Below are 21,704 nucleotides of genomic sequence, written 5' to 3'. Positions count from 1 at the left end.
TGCATCAGCATGAGAGCATCTGTTGCTAAAATTTTGAAACACCTCCATATTAGTTGTTAAATAACTAGTGCCTGGATCTACCAAATGCTTGCCAGCCTCATTGCTCTGAGCATCCTAAACCCCCTCTTCCCACCACCACCTCCTTGACCTCCCTTAGGAACTCTAGGCCCCGCAGGGGTCTGAAGATCCTTCAAGACTGTGGGTACCAGCACTGTCCTCACTGGTTGGGGCCAGTGCCTTTGTTAATTATCACTTTGGAAACAACCTTTCCTTGAGAGATGACTACATCTCACCTTGCATATATTGGCCAGCCAGTTTTCTTCTCCCTTGTCTATGAATCCATGAATAATAAAGCGAGTTTTTCTATTTGTTTTGAAATTGGAGTTACTGATGGTTGATGAATCTGCGACAAGTTCCTGTTTAGACAGAAAAGTGTTTCATGTCAGTTTCCTATAGTAGCCAATAGAACTATTTGTGGAGAGGGTTCCACATGGAGAGGGGCGGTAAGTAGAAGACTGCTAGGATTCAGGATCCTTGTGAATAATGGTCCTCCCATTATAACCACAGTATTCACTATCATCACCATGTTGCCATTTCCCAGTCATCACGACATGTTTGCAGTTGTTCAACTTGGGATAATATGTCTGTTATAAACTTGGTGGCAATGATCTTTTCTTCATGCAATGGAAGGCTTTGTGTGTATGTGTGTGCATATGTTTATGTATCTTTATCTAATATAGATATACATACATAATGGGAGATTATATAAATATATAATATTGGGAATGTTTATATACTTTATATATATAAATATAGCCCTATATTTACAATATTTATTAAATGTTATAGAGGAAGGACAAGAATAATACGAAGTTAATGAACCTTTTATAAAGAATTTACATTAAGAAATACCTAAGCTCAGTGCCCTGAATATCTACAAAGATGCAAATTTCACAGCCTGATTTGTTTCTCTTAAGAACATGAATATTCAGTATCCTTATTACATAAAACAGGTGGAACTTAGTTCTAAACACAGTGATAGTTCTTACTTGAAAGTTGTTTGGGTTCTCATTAGTATATAGGAGGAAGCGGGTGTTGACATCTTTTGGAGCCCAGGGCAATATATGGAGGGGTCTTTCCACAATTCCTGACCATGGGGAATCATCGCTGAAGCAGCCGAGTCTTTCATAGCAAACTTCTTTTCCTGCAATCCCCCAGAAGGATATTATTTTACAAGCATGCTCTTTTTAACGATCTGTCTGCCAATATATATATGAGTCAAATTACACTGTGTGGTAGACATTCCTCCTCTACTACTCTCAACACCTTCCTAGCCACACACTCACAAAACAGCTTCAAAAGACAACACAACTGTTCCAGACAGGCTGTTGGTCCTCAATTCTACCACACAGGATCACTTCACTCCCCTTGTGTCTCTGACCAGTCCCAATGTGGGACTCCTGTTAGCCTCTGAACTCAGATATCTTCCTTGGGCCATAGGTGCTCAAGAAAGAGACAACCCCGTGTCCCTAAGCCTTAACTTCTTGTAGCCACCATTTAGCTATGGGCTTTGAAAGGAGCGCTTACATTTTATAGAAAGGTCAAAACCGTATATCCCTATCCTTGCTGTACTGCAGATCATCTTCATTACTGTGATGAAGAAGCTGTTCACAAACAACCAAACAAAAAATCCATGGTTTAACACAACTCCAGGCTTGAATGTCACTCCATAAAAAAACAACCTAAAGAGCCTGTAATCCCGGCACTTTGGGAGGCCAAGGCAGGTGGATCACAAGGTCAGGAGATTCAGACCATCCTGGCTAACATAGTGAAACCCCGTCTCCACTAAAAATACAAAAAAAATTAGCCAGGTGTGGTTCCAGGTGCCTGTAGTCCCAGCTACTTGGGAGGCTGAGGCAGGAGAATGGTGTGAATCCAGGAGGCAGAGCTTGCAGTGAGCTGAGATGGCACCACTGCACTCCAGCCTGGGCGACAGAGCGAGACTCTGTCTCAGGAAAAACAAAAACAAAAACAAAAAAAACTCAAAGAAGGTTTCTCTTTTCTAAGGAGGATAAATCTAGATTAATGGTAGGAGTAAGAGTAGTAGCTGTTGTGGGGGCTAACTTTCTCACAATCTTACCATGTGCCAGGTGCTGGGCTGGATGATTTACTAATCTGACCTAATTCTCACAATAATCCTAGGAGATGGGGTATCCAACTCTCCCCATTTTGCAGACAAAGATTCTGAAGCACAGAAGAGTTAAGAATTTTGCTCAGAGTAATACAGCTGTAGGTGGTGGTGGAGCCAAGGTTCAAACTCCTAACTTGACTTAATGTCAGGGTTGCTAGATTTAGCAAATCAAAATACAAGTAAATTTGAATTTCAGATAAATGATAATGTTTTAGTATAAATACGTCACATATTTGTTGTTTGTGGGAAATATTTGTTGTTTATCTGAAATTCAAATTTAACTGGGCATCTTAGATGTTTTCTGACAACCCTACTCCACATACCTGTGTTCTTATGCATCTCCTGTGCTTTACTCCTTGAAGTAATGCTTCCTGTTATTACTGTGGCCTGAATTCAGCTGCCATAGCCCTCTTGACCGTGTTGAAAAGTGAATCTCTCCCAGCTCAATATTTATATTTTTTTCTTACCTGCTACTGCTCCCAGCAGCAGTGAAAGAGTCCAAAGTAGCAGCATCTACACGAAATTAAAAACATGATTGAGTCTGGCTAAGTTTTTAAAAGATCGGTAAGTTTTAGTTCATTTAGATCTCTGGGGGAAAATGGATAAATTCTGATCAATTAGGCCTAGAAAACATGTTCCTGACTCACCGTGGCAATTCGGTCAGGTTCCACACGCAACCAGATAGCAACAAAAGGTCCTTTTATAGGCGAAGCTTATCTTTTTGAAACCGTGGAAAAATGGCATGCAAGGAAAGGCCCAAGGATGTGTTTCTAATTTTAATCATAGATAAACCAGGGTTGACAGAGTAGATAAAGTTTTCCATAGTAGTTGTGGGAAGATGAGAAAGGGGGTAGATATGTGATTATGTAAAGCTCAAAATCACTTTTAATTTCATTATAGTAAAGGTTCTAGTCTTTCTGTCCCTTTTTTAAGTTTACAATTCTCTGTGCATGCCTGTGGGCATGTGTGAAACTAAATTGTTTTCACAGATTTAATAACAGCAGTCTTAAAAGCAAATGCTAACAGCCTACCAGCTCTTGCCATTTTTGTATAACCTTGCCTTACCCTCAAAAACAGTGAAATAGAAGCAATCCTTCAAGAGAATTCATACCTTCTGGAAAAGCATTTGATTTGTTATTTTGATAGTCTATATAACTGATTTATTTCTCAACAATATCATGGAGGAAAGAATAAATAAGCTACGAAAAGGAATTGGGGGTATAGCCAAAAGCATAGAGGCAGAATCTGTGACCCCACTATCAGATGAAATGATGAATAAGCGGAAAAAATATGATTCAACTTGGAAGAAAATGGTTTAGAAAAAATAATCTGAAAGAGAATTGTTTGATGGAAAGTAACTGGGTATGTTTTCAGCTAAGGATGGATTGCTTACAATAAATGTTAAAAAGAGTACAATGTGATACTATAATTTTAAGAGACCAGAACCTTTCAGCCTGGAAGTGTCGCAGCTATACATTGAGTTATTGAAATTGTCACATTCGTAGGTCAAAAGTGGTCAAAAATAACTCAACCCCCTGGAAAAGTTTATAGGTATAGAGAAAAGCAGCCGAATTATTATGTACGAGGGAATTCCGTTCAAGGAAGTTTGGCAAGGGAATTGTTAAACAACAAGACAGAAGGCACAAGGAAGGATCCATGGATGGACACCATGGCAAATTCCCACCTAATCTTTCAAATATCAGCCTTTCATCCCCTCCTCAGGCAGTCTTCCCCAGTCATGGTTAAGCTGGTTCCCTTGTTCCCTCTAAGGAAGATTCTCTTTAGAAATTCTCTCACTTGAGACTGATCATTTGTATATTATAAACTCGGAGAAGGCTGGAATGCTCAGGGCCTTGTTGTCACATCCTAGCACCTAGCCCAGGACTTGATGTACAGCAGGCCTTCAACACATCTCTGATGGATGATTAACCAAATGAGGGAATGAATACGAAAAGCAAAGCAATTTATTTTGCATAATTGCTGCAATAATAATTGTCTCCACAATCTCATAAGTAAAAAGCTGTTGAAACTTCTTTTATTCAAAACATTAAAAAAAAAAATCCATAAGCTTCTAAGAACAGAAATCTTGCATCTCTCTCGTATTTAGCCATGGTAATACTGTTTTGATCTCAGAGTCATATCCTATGAGAGTCATTGTTTACTCTGGTTTTACCATGAAGTCATTTACATTTTGTGTGACTTACCAAGTAATGCACACAAAGTTTCTAAGTTGGCATTTTAGATGGTACAAAATGTAATCCATAATTAGGGTGACATTTGTTTAATATAGTTTAGAGAATTAGGATCAATAGTCACCAAATTCTGAAATAGAGAGTAAAATCTGTGGGGATATTTTGCAAACTAAAATAAGTTCAAATTTTATAACATCTCAAGAAGATTCAACTTCTCAAATTTATAAAAGCTAAGAACAGAATGGTACATAATCAGCCGTCTATTACATCTGCTCTGGTTGAATGACTTCCTCTATACATAATCCTGCTGAACTCTTAAGCTGGGTTGTGAAATGTTATAAACCGCATTGTTTCATTCAGACGACAATGTACTACCTAGAAGCGTCTATTTACATAGTATGTGTGGCAGAGTTGCTAGCATCTTTTTTTTTTTTTTTTAGACGGAGTCTTGCTCTGTCGCCCAGGCTGGAGTGCAGCAGCACGATCTCCTGACCTTGTGATCCGTCCGCCTCGGCCTTCCAAAGTGCTGCGATTACAGGCGTGAGCCACTGCGCCTGGCCTGGCTAGCATCTTTCTACAGAAGATAGAACTAGACTCTATTCTCTGTCCTCCCTTGCAGGGAGATGGGGTCATATTAGCAATTTTCTGGCCAATGAGATGTGAGTGCATGGATGTGCACCCCTGTCCAGTCCCGTTCCTAAAAAACCCACGCATGGGCCAGGCAGGGTGGCTCAGGCCTGTAATCCCAGCACTTTGGGAGGCCGAGGTGGGAGGATCACAAGGTCAGATTGAGACCATCGTGGCCAACATGGTGAAACCCCGTCTTTACTAAAAATCCAAAAAAATTAGCCAGGTGTGGTGGCACACACCTGTAGTCCCAGCTACTTGGGAGGCTGAGGCAGGAGAATCGCTTGAACCTGAGAGGCGGAGGTTGCAGTGAGCTGAGATCACGCCGTTGCACTCCAGCCTGGTAACTGAGCGAGACTCCGTCTCAAAAAAAAAAAAAAAAAAAAAAAAGATAAGAAAAAACCACACATGGTCCTCCATGTGCCATGCCTTCTGTGGCTTGATGCAGACAAAGACAAATCCTTAAAGGCCGTGTATTGAAGCTGGTAGAAACACAAGATGGAAGGAACCTGGGCTCCCTGCTTAAAGGAACACTACCCACAATCACAAACATCCATTTTAAATTGTATGTGAGCAATAAATGAATGATTATTTTAAGCCTTGAGATTTAAGGGTTATAACAATTAACATTATCTTAACCAATAGATTATTTATTATATAATGCTTCTCCTACTTCCATGAACAGTCCATGTATCAAACATTAAATGCGGGGTTAAAAATTTCAACATGAGATTTGGATGGTACTTACGGATAACACTAATACTTGGACAGGTTTTCTCTAATACTTGATTTTTGAAAATCCCTTTCCTGCCACTTCCCATGTCACAGAAAATAAGTGCTCAAGTATTCACTTTATTTTGGTAAATTTTAAATTCTAATGGGCATTTTTCAGTTCAGTCCCTAGTGGTGACCATTGTTCTACAGACAATCGGAGCCCGTATGATACCCACGGTTTAGAGAAAATTCACCCAGTGTTGCTTGGGTCCCTAGACACAATTGATGTGAACTTGGAGTAGCTCAATGTTCTTGATATACAGGAGATCCTCAAACACCAGAGGCAGACTGGAGCTCCCATCAAAACGCTACTTTCTACCAGCCTCTGTCACTCCTCACATCTCAGGACTGCAGGCTTGACTAGGAGCTGTTCAAATGGTAATGAAGCATTGAGAGTCCCCACCCTACTACCTCATGGCATTGACAGCCAAGACGGGATCTCACTGAGAATTAATTCCATGTGTCCTGTTTACCGGTGCATTATATAACATCAATTCAACTTTGCCCCAGAAACCTTGCACATTTGAAAATAAAAATGCCAAACTTGGATGCTTCTAATCAAGTTGCAGCAGAGTTAAATATTGGTTTAAGTTTAGGCTTTGCTTCTGACAACCTTGTGATACTAAACTCCTGGTGAGGGAAAGAAAGGTTTCAGAACACCTGTGTGGCCAGATAACCAGCATGTTAGCCAAAGGAGGTCTCATTTACTTAACCTTCAGAGAGCCCGGCCTGCTTCCCTTCATCTAGCTCCGCCTCTTTCCAAGATCATTGAAGGTAAGGAAGACATGCCGTCTGGAGCATCCCAAACTTCCCTGAGCAGAAAAACACTGTGAAGTTCTGGGGGTGGTTAATTACTTTACACTTTCTAGAGCTACCATCCTGCCAAGTGTGAGTGGGTCACACATTCACTATCCAGGCCCAAAGCGTGAACGTATAGTCAACCCTCTTGTGTTACACATAAAGATGGTTTTCTTTGTGGCCTAGAATAACAAGCATACCTAAAATTTTATAGCATTGATTACTTAGGTTTCCATACTTTTTAAGTTTTTGCCTTTAATCTCCCACCAAACTTAAAGGATTAGCTGTTTTCCTTATGAAGTCAGTGAGACATGAGTTTAATCAACCTGCCCAGGAACACACAGTTGGTAAGTAGCAGAGCTGTCAGGAGGGACAATTTCTTCCCACCATTTCCAAATGACTTCCGTCAATCCACGGAAGGCCATGTTCTCCCAGGCTGTGTTAGTCTAGCCTTGCACTAAAATACAGTCAGGAATGAATACCAGGAGGCATTAATACATATATACAGGTGTGTAAAACTGGGTATTTGCTTTCCAAAACAAATTCATGCAAATACGCTTTGTGTAGCCTTTTTTTTGGTTTTATTTATAGTCTGCTTCCCAATACTAATGCAGTAAATGGTAATTTTATCAAACAGAAATACAACTTTTGTGATACTGAATATGACAAATCATGTGTTTCCTGAGCCATCACAGTAGTCTAACTGCCTTCCTTGCCCTCAGACTGTTCCTCTTCTGTCTGTTCTCTATACACCATTAGAAAGTCAGTTCTAAAATGCAGACTGGTCATTGTACTGTCTTTCTTAAAACCTCACTTCCCTTCCCCTCTCCTGTACTTTCTAGATTAGCACTGCCCAATAGGAATATAAGCAAGCTGCATTTAAAATGCAAAAAGAAACCAAGGAAAATAATGTTAACAATTTTTATAATTTAATACATACAAAATATTATATCGATATTAACATGTGGCACTAGCCTCATTTCAACTGATCAATGGTCATACGTGGCTAGTGGCTGCTGTAATATATTGCACAATTCTCAATTAACTTTACTCTCTTTATATCACAAATACAGCTGTACAGATCTGATTAGCTTCTCCACGGTTTATATTCCGGTCAACCCTGTTGTGTACCCACTTAGCCCATCTTCCACTCCTTCTGAGCTTCTTTCAAAATATGGACTCTCAATGGGTTTGGAATGGGAGACAACTGAAAGTACTAAAGAACGGAATAACAAGATTTTCCAGGTGCCAATGAACAAGAAGAGAGAGTAAATAGGAAGAGGTGCAAAATTCAACAGACCCAAAGATCACAGCATGAATATTGAGAGATGTGATGAAAGTGGAAAAAGAGAGAGAAAGCACAAAAGAGAAAAGTAAAAAAGAAAGAAAAAAAAGACTAACAATAATTGGTACCACATATATATATTTGTTCCATACCTAAGGTGTTTGAGGCACCAAACAATTATGAATTATACAAGCAGCCTCACAAAGGGGCAGGCTAAGCCAGAGATTGTTACACATGTGCATTTCACAACTACCCTTGTAAGGCAGGAAGCAAAGTCTCTTTCAAAAATTACAAGCTGAGGGATTTACACCTCTAGCCATGATGGGGCAAGTGGTTTCAGACTTGCTCTTTTACCATAAATAATTAAAAGTCTGGAAAATATATATGAAGCAATAGTTCTCCAAGATTGGACAATGAGCAATGCAAGATTATAATAAGTGAAAAAGGAAAACAAATGAGGTGAGATCACTAATTACTTCAGCTATATGTCTGGAGACATTTCCAGAACCCTAGCAGAGAGAGGGAGAATCCGAGAAGGGAAAGACTCATCAGGCTGAGGAGATGAAAATCAGAGTTTAGTGAGGCCAAAGTATTTGGAATGGGCAGAGCAGAGTACTGAAGAGAAGAAGCTACAAATATGAAAAGTTCCAGAAATTGGCACAGGAGTCCACCTGAGTCTTTGAATAGGAAGATTCCATGAGACTGGTCAGATAACAACCATATGAGAAAGAATAATTTGCTGATGGAATTTGTAATCCAAACAACTCCTGGAGCGCACACATGATGGGAGACATTCAATCCAACAGAGTAAGATATTTTATTGAATAATCAGAGCATTTAGTAGACACCCCAAAAGGCCATGCTTTCAGAGGACTAAAATATCCCTAGAGTAAAGATTAATCTCAATGTGCCATAAAAAAGCATAAAAACAAACCTTCAAGCATCAAAAATGTAAAATTATTCGTATTCAGCATCCAATATCAAATTATTAGGCATGCAAAGAAGCAGAAAAATATGACTTACTAGTCAATAGAAGGAGATCTAGAATTGATAGGGATTATATTAGCAGATGAGTACTTTAAAACAACTATTATAAATAAGCTTAAGAGCTAAATGAAAACATAGACATAATGAGAAGACAAATAGAAACTATTAGACAAGATTAGCATATTAAGAAATACAGAAGAGAAGATCAGAAAACTGAGACATGGCAATAGAAAAGCCATTCACTCTGAAGTTCAGAGAGGGGAAAAAGGGCTGAAAATTTGCAGAGTCTTGGTGATCTTTGGGGTAATAATAAGCAGTTTCACACACACCTAATTGCAGTCCTAGGCCAAATGTTAAATAAAATAGGAGAAATCATGGCTGAAAATGTCCAATATTGTTTGTAAAAATGAATCTATGTATCCAAGAAGTTGAACGATATCAAGTAGGATAAATCCAATGAAAACCAAACAAAGGCAAAAAATGGTAACATTGTGAAACCCAATAATAGAGAGAAAAAAAAAAACTTAAAGGCAGACAGGGTAAAAAGATACAGGGAAAATAAAGAAAGAATGACTGCAGACTTTTCAATGGAAACAGTAAGCCAAAAGGCAATGGAATGGCTTACAGTAGTTCCCCTTTATTCATGGGGAGTATATTCTAAGACCCCCAGTGGATTCCTAGAACAGTCAATAATACCGAACCTATATATACTATATTTTTTCTATACATACATACCTATAGTAAAGTTTAATTTATAAATTAGGCACAGTAAGAGTAACAACAACTAATAATAAAATAGAACAGTGTATGTTCATAAAATTGATGTACACGTGGTCTCTCTCACTTTCTTTCCCTCCCTCTCTCTCTGTCTTAATAACTTATTATATTCTACTCACCCTTCTTGTGATGATATGAGATGATACAATGCCTACGTGTGGTGATATAGTGAGGTGACTGACATAGGTATCACTATTCTTGTGATTGAGGGCCATTATTAAGTAAAATGGGGCTTAACTGAAAAACAGCACTGGATACCACAGCAGCTGACTGGATAACCAGGACAACTGACTACCAAGTGACTAATGCCTAGGTAGCATGTCCAGCCTGGAAATGCTGGACAAAGGAATGATTCATGTCCCAGGCAGGAGGGAGTAGGGCACTGTGAAATGTGATCATGCTACACAGAACAGCATGCAATTTAAAACGCATGAATTGTTTGTTTCTGGAATTTTCTAATTAACATTTTTGGACTGTGGTTGACCACATGCAACTGAAGCTGCAAAAAGAGAAACATGGATAAGAAGAGACTACTGTGTTTAGTGTGCTGAAAGTCACAGACCTAAATGTAAAAGCCAAAACTAAAACCCTCTAGTAGAAAATAGAGGAGAAAAATATTTGCTACCTTACAATAAGCAAAGATTTCTTAGACAACACATAAAAAACACTCCATAAAAAACAGATAAACTGGACTTTACAAAAATTTAAAACCTACTCTTCATCCTTGTGCAGGGTCATGCTAATCTTCTCTGTGTAATTCCAATTTTAGTATGTGTGCTGTTGAAGTGAGCACTAAAACCCTATTCTTCAAAAGATATTGTTAAGAAAATGAAAAGGCAAGACACAGACTTGGAAAAAGTGTCTACAATACACTTCTAACAAACAACTTGTATCCAGAATATAAAAAGAATTCTTACAAACTTGAGAGTAAAACAAACAACTTACAAAGATAGAAAAATATTTAATCAGGCTGGGTGCGGTGGCTCACTCCTGTAATCCCTGCACTTTGGGAGGCCAAGGCGGACAGATCACCCGCACAGTCAGGAGATTGAGACCATCCTGGCCAACATGGTGAAACCGCATCTCTAATAAAAATACAAAAATTAGCTGGGCATGGCAGCACGTGCCTGTGATCCCAGCTACTCATGAGGTGGAGACAGGAGAATCGCTTGAACCCGGGAGGTGAAGGTTGCAGTGAGCCAAGATCACACCACTGCACTTCAGCCTGGTGACAGAGCTAGACTCCATCTCAAAAACAATAAAAATAAAAATAAAGGGCCGGGCACGGTGGCTCATGCCCGTAATCCCAGCACTTTGGGAGGCCAAGGCAGGCGGATCACGAGGTCAGGAGATTGAGATCATTCTGGCTAATATGGTGAAACCCCATCTCTACTAAAAATACAAAAAATTAGCCAGGCGTGGTGGTGGGCGCCTGTAGTCCAAGTTACTCAGAAGACTGAGGCAGGAGAATGGCATGAACCCAGGAGGTGGAGGTTGCAGTGAGCTGAGATAGTGCCACTGCACTCAAGCCTGGGTGACACAGGGAGACTGTCTCAAAAAAAAAAAGAAATAAAAATAAAAATAAATAAAATAAACAAATAAAAATAAAAAAGAAAGAAAAAAAATGAAAAATATTTAATCAATAACTTCACAAAAAAGATGCATAGGTGGCTAGCAAGCATGCAAAAAGATGCTCAGCATCTTTAGTCATTGGAGAAATGCACAATAGAATCACAAGGAAATATCATTACAGCCCAGTAAAATGGCAAATATCTGACAATTCCAAAAGTGTAGAACAATTGGAAATTTCATAAAGTGCATAAAGTGCTAGTGGGGGTATCAAATTGACAATCAATTTGGAAAAGTTTGACAGTTTCCTATAAAGGTAAACATCACTTACGTAAAAACCAGCAATTCCACAACTGGGTATAAGCATATATCCACAAAAAGACTTTTCCATGAACAGTCATAGCAGCTTTATTCATAATAGCCCAAGATGAAAATAACCCAAATGTTCATTAATTAAACTATGACAACATTAAATATAGTAGTCTCTTTTTATTAATAGTTTCTCTTTCTGCAGTTTCAGTTACCTGTGGTTAACCACAGTTTGAATATATTAATTGGAAAATTCTAGAAATAAACACTTCATATGCTTTAGATTGCATGCTTTTCTGCATAGCATTATCAAATTTTGCACTGTCCTACTCCCTCCTGCCTGGGACATGAATCATCCCTTTGTTCAGCATTTCCAGGCTGGACATGCTACCCATGTGTTAGTCACTTGGTAGTCAGTTGTCTGGGTTATCAGATCAACTGTTGAGGTATCCAGTGGTTTTGTTCAGGTAAGCTTTATATTACTTAACAATGGCCCTAAGTCATAAGAGTAGTGTCATAGTTGTTTGTGTCCATGTGAAAACTACATAATCATCCTGATAGATGCAGAAAATATTTTGATAAAATTAACCATCCATTCATGTTAAAAACCCTCAACAAAATAAGTATTGAAGAAATATATCTCAAAATAATAAGAGCTATCTATGACAAACCCATGGTCAACATCATACTGAATGGACAAAAGCTGGAACATTTCCCTTGAAAAGTGGAACAAGACAAGGATGCTCATTCTCACCACTCCTATTCAACATAGTTCTGGAAGTCCTAGCCAGAGCAATTAGGCAAGAGAAAGAAATAAAAGGTATTGAAATAAGGAGAGGAAGTCAAACTATGTTTGTTTGCAGAGGATATTATTCAATACCTGGCAAACACCATGGTCTCTGCCCAAAAGCTCCTTGATCTGATAAACAACTTCGGAAAAGTTTCAGGATACAAAATCAATGTACAAAAATCAGTAGCAGTACTAACACCAACCACATTCAAGCTGACAGCCAAATCAAGAATGCATTCTCATTCACAATAGCCACAAAAAGAATAAAATACCTAGGAATATAGCTAACCAAAGACGTGAAAGACCTCTCCAACGAGAATTAGGAAGAATCAATATTGTTAAAATGGCCATATTGCTCAAAGCAATTTACAGATTCAATGCTATTCCTATCAATATTATTCACATAATTAGAAAATTCATATGGAGGCTGGGCGTGGTGGCTCACACCTGTAATCCCAGCACTTTCAGAGGCTGAGGCAGGTGGATCATGAGGTCAGGAGATCGAGACCATCCTGGCTAACACGGTGAAACCCCGTCTCTACTAAAAATGCAAAAAATTAGCTGGGCATGGTGGCAGGTGCCTGTAGTCCCAACTACTTGGAAGGCTGAGGCAGGAGAATGGCGTGAACCTGGGAGGCAGAGCTTGCGGTGAGCAAAGACTGTGCGCCACTGCACTCCAGCTTGGGCGACAGAGCAAGACTCTGTCTCAAAAAAAAAAAAAAGAAGAAAATTCATATGGAATCAAAAAAGAACCTGAATAACCAAGTAAGTCCTAAGCAAAAAGAACAAAGCTGGAAGCATTACATTACTTGACTTCAAACTATACTACAAGGCTACAGTAACCAAAACAGCATGGTACTGGTACAAAAACAGACACATAGACCAATGGAATGGAATAGAGAGCCCAGAAATAATGCTTCACGCCTACAACCATCTGATCTTAGATAAAGTTGACAAAAACAAGCAGTGAGGAAAGGACTCCCTATTCAATAAATGGTACTGGGATAACTGGCTAGCCATATGCAGAACATTGAAACTTGACCCCTTCCTTATACCATATACAAAAATTAACTCAAGATGGATTAAAGACTTAAATGCAAACTATAAAAACCCTGGAAGACAACCAAAGACATGTCATTCTGGACACAGGACATGGCAAAGACTTCACGATGAAGATGCCAAAGGTAATTGCAATGGAAACAAAAATTTATAAATGGGACCTAATTAAGCTAAAGAGCTTCTGCACAGCAAAAGAAACTATCAACAGAATAAACAGACACCCTACAGAATGGGAGAAAATATTTGCAAACTATGCATCCCTCAAAGGTCTAATATCCAGAATCTATAAGGAACTTAAACAAATTTACAAGCCAAAAACAAATAACTCCATAATAAGTGGGCAAAGAATATGAACTGACATTTTTCAAAAGAAGACATACATGTGGCCAACAAGCATAGGAAAAAATGCTCAACATCACTCATCATTAGAGAAATGCAAATCAAAACCATAATGAGATACCATCTCACACCAGCCATAATGGCTATTATCAAAAAGTCAAAAATAACAGACAGATATTGGCGAGATTGTGGAGAAAAGGAAATGCTTACACACTGTTGGTGGAAATGTAAATTAGTCCAGTCATTGTGGAAAGCAATTTGGCAATTTCTCAAAGAACTTAAAACAGAAGTACCATTCGACCCAACAATCCCATTACTGGGTATATACCAAAAGGAATATAAATCATTCTACCATAGAGACACATGCATATGTACATTCATTGCAGCACTTTTCACTATAGCAAAGACATGGGATCAACCTAAATGCCCATCAATGGTAGACTGGATTAAAAAAAGTGGTACATATACACAATAGAATACTATGCAGCCATAAAAAAGAATGAGATCATGTCCTTTGCAGCAACATGGATGCAGCTGGAGGCCATTATCCTAAGCAAACTAACAAAGAAACAGAAAACCAACTACTACTCATAAGTGGGAGCCAAATTTTGAGTACATATGGACACAAAGGAGGGAACAACAGACACTGGTAGGGTGTCTATTTGAGGGTGGAGGGTAGAAGGAGGGTGAGGATCGAAAAACTAAGTATCTGTTACTATGCTTACTACCTGGGTGACGAAATAATCTGCACACCAAACCCTGGCAATGCAGTTTACCTACATATTAATAACAAACCTGCACATGTACCCCTGAACCTAAAATAAAAGTTTAAAAGTAAACAAGAAGTAAAAAATAACAACCATAAAAAGGAATGAAAACATGTCCTTTTCAGCAATATGGATGCAGCTGGAGGCCATTATCCTAAGTGAATTAACACAGGAACAGAAAACCGAATACCACATGTTCTCATTTATAAGTGGGAGCTAAACGTCAGGGACTCGTGGACATAAAGATGGCAAAAATAGACACTGGGGACTATTAGACAGGGGCATGAGAGAGTGGGGGCAAGGGTTGGAAAACTGACTGTTGGGTACTACGCTTAGTACCTGGCTGACGGGATCACTCATACCCAAACCCCAGCATCATGCAATATAACCAGGAAATAAACCTGCACATGTACCCCTGAATCTAAAATAAAATTTGAAAAAAATCATGCAATATTCATACAGCGGAATACTACTCAGTTATATAAAGAAATGAAGTATGAGTACATGTAGCATCATGGACAAATCTCAGAGATATTAAACTAAATGAAAGAAACCCAACAGAAAAGAGCATATAACTATATTATTAGGCTTCCATGAAGTTCTAAAACAGGCAAAACTAATGTTAACTACAAAGAACAGATCAGTGTCTGTCTATGGTTGAGGGTGAATTAGGGGATTATTTACAGGGTGCCTGTAATCCCAGCTACTCGGGAGGCTGAGGCAGGAGAATTGCTTGAACCTGGGAGGTGGAGGTTGCAGTGAGCTGAGATCGTGCCACTGCACTCCAGCCCGGGTGACAGAGTGAGACTCCATCCAAAAAAAAAAAAAAAAAAAAAAAAAAAAAAGAAAGAAAGAAAGAAAGAAAGAAAGAAAGAAAGAAAGAAAGAAAAAGACTGATAGGATTTTGATGGGAGAGTTGGGGAAATGGAGATGAGTTAAGGATGACCCCCAAATTTTGGCTTGAGCAATGGGAAAGCTGGAATTGCATTAACTAAGATGGGGAAGGCTGCATGTCAGTGGAGTAGGTTTGGGGTGGAGATTCAGAGTTCAGTTTTGGGCATGGTTAAAATTAATGTCTTCTTAGAGTCTAAGTGGAGATGGAGAGGTGGCAGTTTTTCTGTAGTTCAGAAGAAAGGTCCACGTAAGAAATATCAACTTGGGTTTTACATAAAGTCATTAGTCTAGACGAGATCTCTTAGAAGATGTTTCTAAGTACTAAATACTAAGCCCTGAGGCTCTACAATGTTACAAGCACAGAGAAATGAAGGATTTGAAAAAGAGCATCCAGTGAGGACAGAGGAGAACCAAGAGAAACTGGTGTCCTGGAGACAGAAAGAAGAAAATGTTTCAAGGAGGTGAGACAATCAAAAGAGTCAAAGGTAAGAAAGGAGTTGATCATAAGAATGGAGAACATGAATGAAAACAGTGATTTGAGTAGGCAGAGGCTGATTAAGAGAGATTTCTATTGAATTTACCATTTTCACTATGTCTTTCAACATTCAATCAGGAACATGAAGCATTTAGTTGATCATCAGCAGGTCTCTGAGATTTAGAATTCTTTGCCACCTTTTATATCTTAACAGTCACATTCTTCTCCGATGCAAACACAGTTGGGGTTCTATCCCTGTAGATCCCAGGGCCTTCTTTTTAGTCTGTGTTATGGCTCCCAAAACAATGTTTAATTGTGAAAATTCAATGATCAAGTTGACAAAATCAAGTAGACAAAAAAGAGTGTAAAGCACTCTTCCTTGTGCCATGTGTGCCAGAAACCAATTCCAAGTCTGCACATGAATGGGGCCATCCAGCTGTAATGTGAGACATCCCTTCAGCACATTCTGGACAGTAATTTTAAACAATATGCCAATGATATTATGTAACATCTAAGGGTCATCTGATAAGGGAATTTGGCTGATAATTCATTCTTCATTTTTTCTCCCAATATCGTATCATTATCATTTTGGCTGGTTTTATAGCTTCCGTGTGACAGCATGATTTGCAACAGTTTCCACTACAAGAAATGTTACGTTTGAATAATGCCTGTGTACTCTTGGGTTGAATTTCACCGTTAGCCACAAAATTAATCATTCTTACTGAGCTTGGGACCCTTCCAAACCTTGTCCTGTGTGTCTCTTCGTTTAGCTGTTTCATTTGTATCCTTTAAATTATCCCTTGTAATCAGTGGGTAAACTAGAAAAAAAATTCATTTATTTTTGCAAAGCATTATTTGTGCTTGTTCTGGAAAAAAAAAGTGACTAAATTTATTTATCTGAACAGTCTGTAGTATTATTCAAAATATTATGAAAAGAGCAACATCATCAACTCCACTTAGGACAAATATTCATGAGAAAAGCAAGGCAGACTGGCAGTAGGGGACAGGACAAATGAATGTGGATCTAGTGTCAGCCAAGTTTAGCTTATAATTGCTGTGTACCCTGTTAGCACCATCCCATTTTCTGCTTGTTTCAAGACATAGAGATTCATATGGGGGATTCTCCTTTCAGTCTTATCCACTATTTAGGTTATGAACTTATTGTTTACTATTTAGGTTTATGAGCTCTGGTATTTTTGCTACTGTTTTCATCACTGTTTTCTCATTTTAATGAACCAGTTGAAGTCACTGATCCTTTTTTTTTTTTTTTTGAGATGGAGTCTTACTCTGTCGCCCAGGTTGGAGTGCAGGGTGTGATCACGGCTCACTGCAAGCTTCGCCTCCCAGGTTCACGCCATTCTCCTGCATCACACTGCCGAGTAACTGGGACTACAGGTGCCTGCCACCACGCCTGGCTAATTTTTTGTATTTTTAGTAGAGATGGGGTTTCACCGTGTTAGCCAGGGTGGTCTCGATCTCCTGACCTCGTGATCCGTCTACCTCAGCCTCCCAAAGTGCTGGGATTACAGGCATGAACCACTGCGCCTGGCCTATCTTTTTTTAAATACCCCCAAATAAGAATATAACTCAGAATAAGTATAATATAAAATAGAAATTTGACAAATGCGAATGAGCCAGTACACAAGGGTTGTGAAAATACATTGGCCCATGAGAACTGTTCTCAGGTGAGGAAATGGTGCTGAGGCAAACTGTCAAGGGCCTCTGCACCACGTATGGCCACAATTGTTAAGAAATGAAAGGGATTTCTGTGAAAATCATAAAAAATTTCACAACTCAGATCTGTCAAATGTAGGTCAACGAAATGGTTTCATCACATTCTCTACTAAAACTAACAAGCCACCCAGATTGATTCCAAAAATGCTCTAATTGCCTACCTCGCTCCCTATCCATGTCTTTTGCAATATGGCTTTTTAGCTACCTGAATCAGTAAGTAGAATTTACCCTTGAATTTGAACTTGCCGGGTGACTTCCTTGTCCAGTAGAATGTGGGGAAAATGACACTTTGCTTGTGAGCCTAGGCCTCAAGAGGTCATTCTTATTTATATTCATTTTCTTGGACCTCTGGGAGTCCAAGTTCAATAGCACAGGCTAGCATGCTGAAGGATGAGAGACCATGTGGAGGAAAGCCGATACACACAAGGCTGCCCTAAACCATCCAACCCTCTGCCAACCAGCCAGCTGACCACAAACATATGAGTGAGACCAAGCGAGATCAGCCAACCCTGGCCCAGATCTGCCAAACCATCTAGTTGACCCATAGAACGATAACAAATGATTATTTTTCAAGTCACTGAGTGTTTGGGGTGGCTTGTTATGCAGTGCTAGCCAGCTGATTCACCATCTGTCTTCTGTTTGATGGACCACACTTTTAAGAAAAACCAAAGAGGCAGAAAACTTCCTAAGTGTAGGGATCATGTCTATATTTTCAACTCTTAGCTATCCAATATCTAAATTAGGGTTTGGCACATTGTCAACACTCTCTAAGCACTTACTGAATTAATGAATCTATCAACTGCCTACCATCATCTCTATCACCATTTTACATCATGTATTCTGAACATTATCAGCATCCTTTCAAACTGACATAAAGCTCATCTCTTCAGGAAGGAAAAAAATTTGAGTTAGGCCTCTAAAAACAGTATTTTCCAAAAAAAGTACCAAGTTCAGAAATAGGTAAATTATTTGAGTAAACCATTCATTTGAAACAATTAAACCAATTTGCAAATGACTTCATTATGATAAAAGTAGATATCTTTCTTAACAAAAGGATTTTTAACTGATATTTTTTAAAAATAATTTACACTCCTTTGTCTTATCTTAATGAGAAAATTTGCACATAACCCTATTTATTTTTATTATTCATTTTTCGTCATTATCATGAATGTTTAGAAAATTTCATGAGGTTCTCTAAGTAAACGTTTACTAAGCATTCACATGGGGTATTGTGCTGTTCTCTGCAGAGAAATGCAGTGCTCTAAAAAAAGCCACCTGCAGTCTTGATTCCCTTTTTCCACATAGCATGACATATTCACAGATTCTGCGATTAGGATGCAGACATCTGGGCAGAGGGGACTGTTATGCTGCTGACTGCTGCCTTTAAGTACTGAAGGGGGAATCAGGCCTCTCTGAGTAGGTGTTGGGAAGTTTCTTTTTGAGGCTATTAGGATTTTATTAGCTATTATGAGTTTTTTAGTCCATTATGACTGATTTCTCTGAAAAGGTAGGGTTTGTCTTGCTCACACATAGCTTTATATAGTGCATCCAATAAGGCTTTGCAAAAACAAGAGGCACATAAATCAAAAGCTCCAAATCTGGGGAACTTCTGTAAAGTCTGGATTCCTGGGATGCACTCTTATCTATTAAATCAGACTCTCTGGGGGTGATACTGAGGACTATGTATTTTTCAGAACCTCCCCTGGTGACTTGGCACACACGCTTGGGGAACACTGATACAACGTATTGGGTTTGGGGTGTTGACTGAAATGTTTTTTCCTCTGGGCAGGATGCCCATGGAGCTGCAGAGTTGCTGCTCGGGGATTCCACAGAGCAATGCTGCACTGCATTTTCCCCAGTGGACGCTTCACCTTGCCCACACAGACATCTCAATGTGTTCAGTGAAACTGCTGTGTATTTCAAAATCTGTTCCAAAAAGAAAAGCCTAGAACCTCACCAAACCACACTTGGATGTAAAGATACATTTTTGTATCATCTAGTGTTGTGGTCTTTCTGCTCCTTAGCTCAGCTAGGTTCAAGCTTTTGTCTTGCAACCAGGAGGAATTAGGCTTGCAGACACCAGAGAGTGAGTGGAGTAGAATTTATTAAGCAAAAGGAAAGCTCTCAGCCAAGAAAGGATGCAGTTTGGGGGGTTGCCCTACCCAACGGCAGGGAAGTCCCCCGTGTGGCTGAGTCTGGGGCCTTTTATGGACTCAGACTTGGGAGTGAATGCTGATAGGTTTATGAGTATGCAAAAAAGGTTGAAGTGAAGACACCACTCAAAGGTGGGCGTGACAGTGTAGAAAACCAATTAGAAAAGGGTAGGTATATGTAAAATAGGTGAAGGGTGGGGGACGCACCAAACAGGAAGACAAGTTCTCAATCCAGTCCGAGGATTTAGCTTGTATCTTGGCTTTCAGGCTTTAAACCGTCTTCAGCTTGGAGGTGGGATTTCAACGGGGACCCACCCCATCTGCCCAGGCATTTGGCTGCTTCCTGCCACTCTCACTAGTCGTTTAAGAACCCAAATCCTACTGTGCTATCCAAGCCAATGATACTAGCTTTCGACAGACATATTTTTATCCATAAACATGATACTATAGAGCACATCTTTCATCATGGCACAGAACTTCATTATTTGAGGAAGTATAAAGGAACTTAGGAACAAAATGACCGGTATCTCCAGCGTTTGATAGCTCACCTGACTCACTTCACAGGCCTCAGTCACAGTCCCATCTGGGCAACCATGCCTGGTGTGGGAAGTTCTTGTCCTAATGAAAATAAATAAATCTTTGGGATCTTACCTTTTCAGGAACTGGAATGGTCTCAAGTCATCACTATTTGGGAGGTAAAAAGTGATCTTAATAACATTTTAAAAACATCATCTCTTGAAAGACCATTTTCTTGGCAAAACACATATAGAATGAATAGCTTTCCAGCAAATACTGCCACTTTTATAAAAGGGGCACATGAGTTTAGTGCCTAATTTGAGACACAGGAAAATTCCCTGCCTTCCTTCCCCCATGATCAGGCAGTCTGCACTCAAGCCCATGTACACCCCATCCCACCCCTAACCCAGCCCTAACCTGGAAATACTCTGCAGGTGTCCAGTCCAAAATCCCTTCAGACAGCGAAGACAACAGGTAGAAAAAATTAGACTTTGTCTTTCCTTGATTGACTGGCTCTGATTTTTGCCAAATCAATAGAAGAAGTGGCAGGTGTGTTCTGTATCCAAAAGCTTGGGACATAATTCTGCCCCTCTTGATCTTATTTGGCCCAGATGCCTCCCAAATTCCTTCCCACACCTACACCCCAGGAAAAAGCAGCCTAGGCAGCCACTTTTTTTTTTCTTTTTTTGCCTCTAATTGCTACTTACTCGATTGTATGTAGTTTTTCTCATTATACTATCATTTTTATAATATGAGGTCCCATTGCCAGGTAACCTTGCACAACACAGAGATCATTTTGGATGGACCCTCTGTTGCATTTGCTCAGATTCCAACTATGTTCTTAGTTCCCTTCACCTCTGTGGTCTATGGCAGAGACTGGTAAATTTTTTTCTCTAATGGGCCAGAGAGTCTCTGTAGCTACTCCCCTACCTGGCTGCTGTGACATGAAAATAGCCATGGACAATATATAAACAAAAAAGTGTACTGTGTGTCAATAAAACTTATTTATGGGCACTGAAATTCTAATTTCAGATAATTTTTGAGTTTCACAAAGATTTTTTGTTTTTTCAATGTTTAAAAAACGTAAAAACCATTCTTAGCTTGCAGGCTTAAGGTGGCAGGCTTAAGGTGCAGACCCCTGGCCTAAAGAATGCAAAATCTTCCACAGTTTCGTGGTGATGTATGTGGGATTAGAAATCAGATATCCTTGGTATAAATCCCAGCTCCTCTACATGCTAATGTGTTCTTAGACTTGTTGCTTAAGCTCCTTGTATCTCGGTTTCTTCATCTATAAAAGACGAATGTTATAAAAGCTAGCTCACTGGGTTCCTGTAAAGAATAAATGAGACAGGAAAAGCATACAGAATAAGGCATGGCACATTGCAGGTACATAATAAATATTATTATCAGTATTGTGATCATGATTAATTTTTCCTGTTTTGTATTCCTATAAGATCTTGCAGAATTT

General features: G+C 39.2%; 1 protein-coding gene and 1 pseudogene across 1 annotated transcript in view; both read right to left on the bottom strand.

The window, feature by feature from the left end:
- The window catches only part of PNLIP (pancreatic lipase), a 40,341-nt gene extending 20,012 nt beyond the window's left edge, over positions 1 to 20,329 (bottom strand). Inside the window, exons 1-4 of the mRNA XM_050802965.1 lie at positions 20,269 to 20,329; positions 2,659 to 2,704; positions 1,050 to 1,204; positions 294 to 416 (exon numbers count right to left, since the gene is read on the bottom strand). Coding sequence (XP_050658922.1) covers positions 294 to 416; positions 1,050 to 1,204; positions 2,659 to 2,704 — 324 coding nt within the window. The 5' untranslated portion in view covers positions 20,269 to 20,329. The remainder of the gene's footprint in view (positions 1 to 293; positions 417 to 1,049; positions 1,205 to 2,658; positions 2,705 to 20,268) is intronic.
- LOC126963445 (uncharacterized) lies at positions 10,330 to 10,424 on the bottom strand (annotated as a pseudogene).
- Positions 20,330 to 21,704: the final 1,375 nt, after the last annotated feature.

The sequence above is a fragment of the Macaca thibetana genome, chromosome 9, assembly GCF_024542745.1.
Source record: "Macaca thibetana thibetana isolate TM-01 chromosome 9, ASM2454274v1, whole genome shotgun sequence".
Lineage (NCBI taxonomy): Eukaryota > Metazoa > Chordata > Mammalia > Primates > Cercopithecidae > Macaca > Macaca thibetana.
Note: the sequence above shows the minus strand (reverse complement) of the source record. Positions and strands in the feature narration are given on the sequence as shown.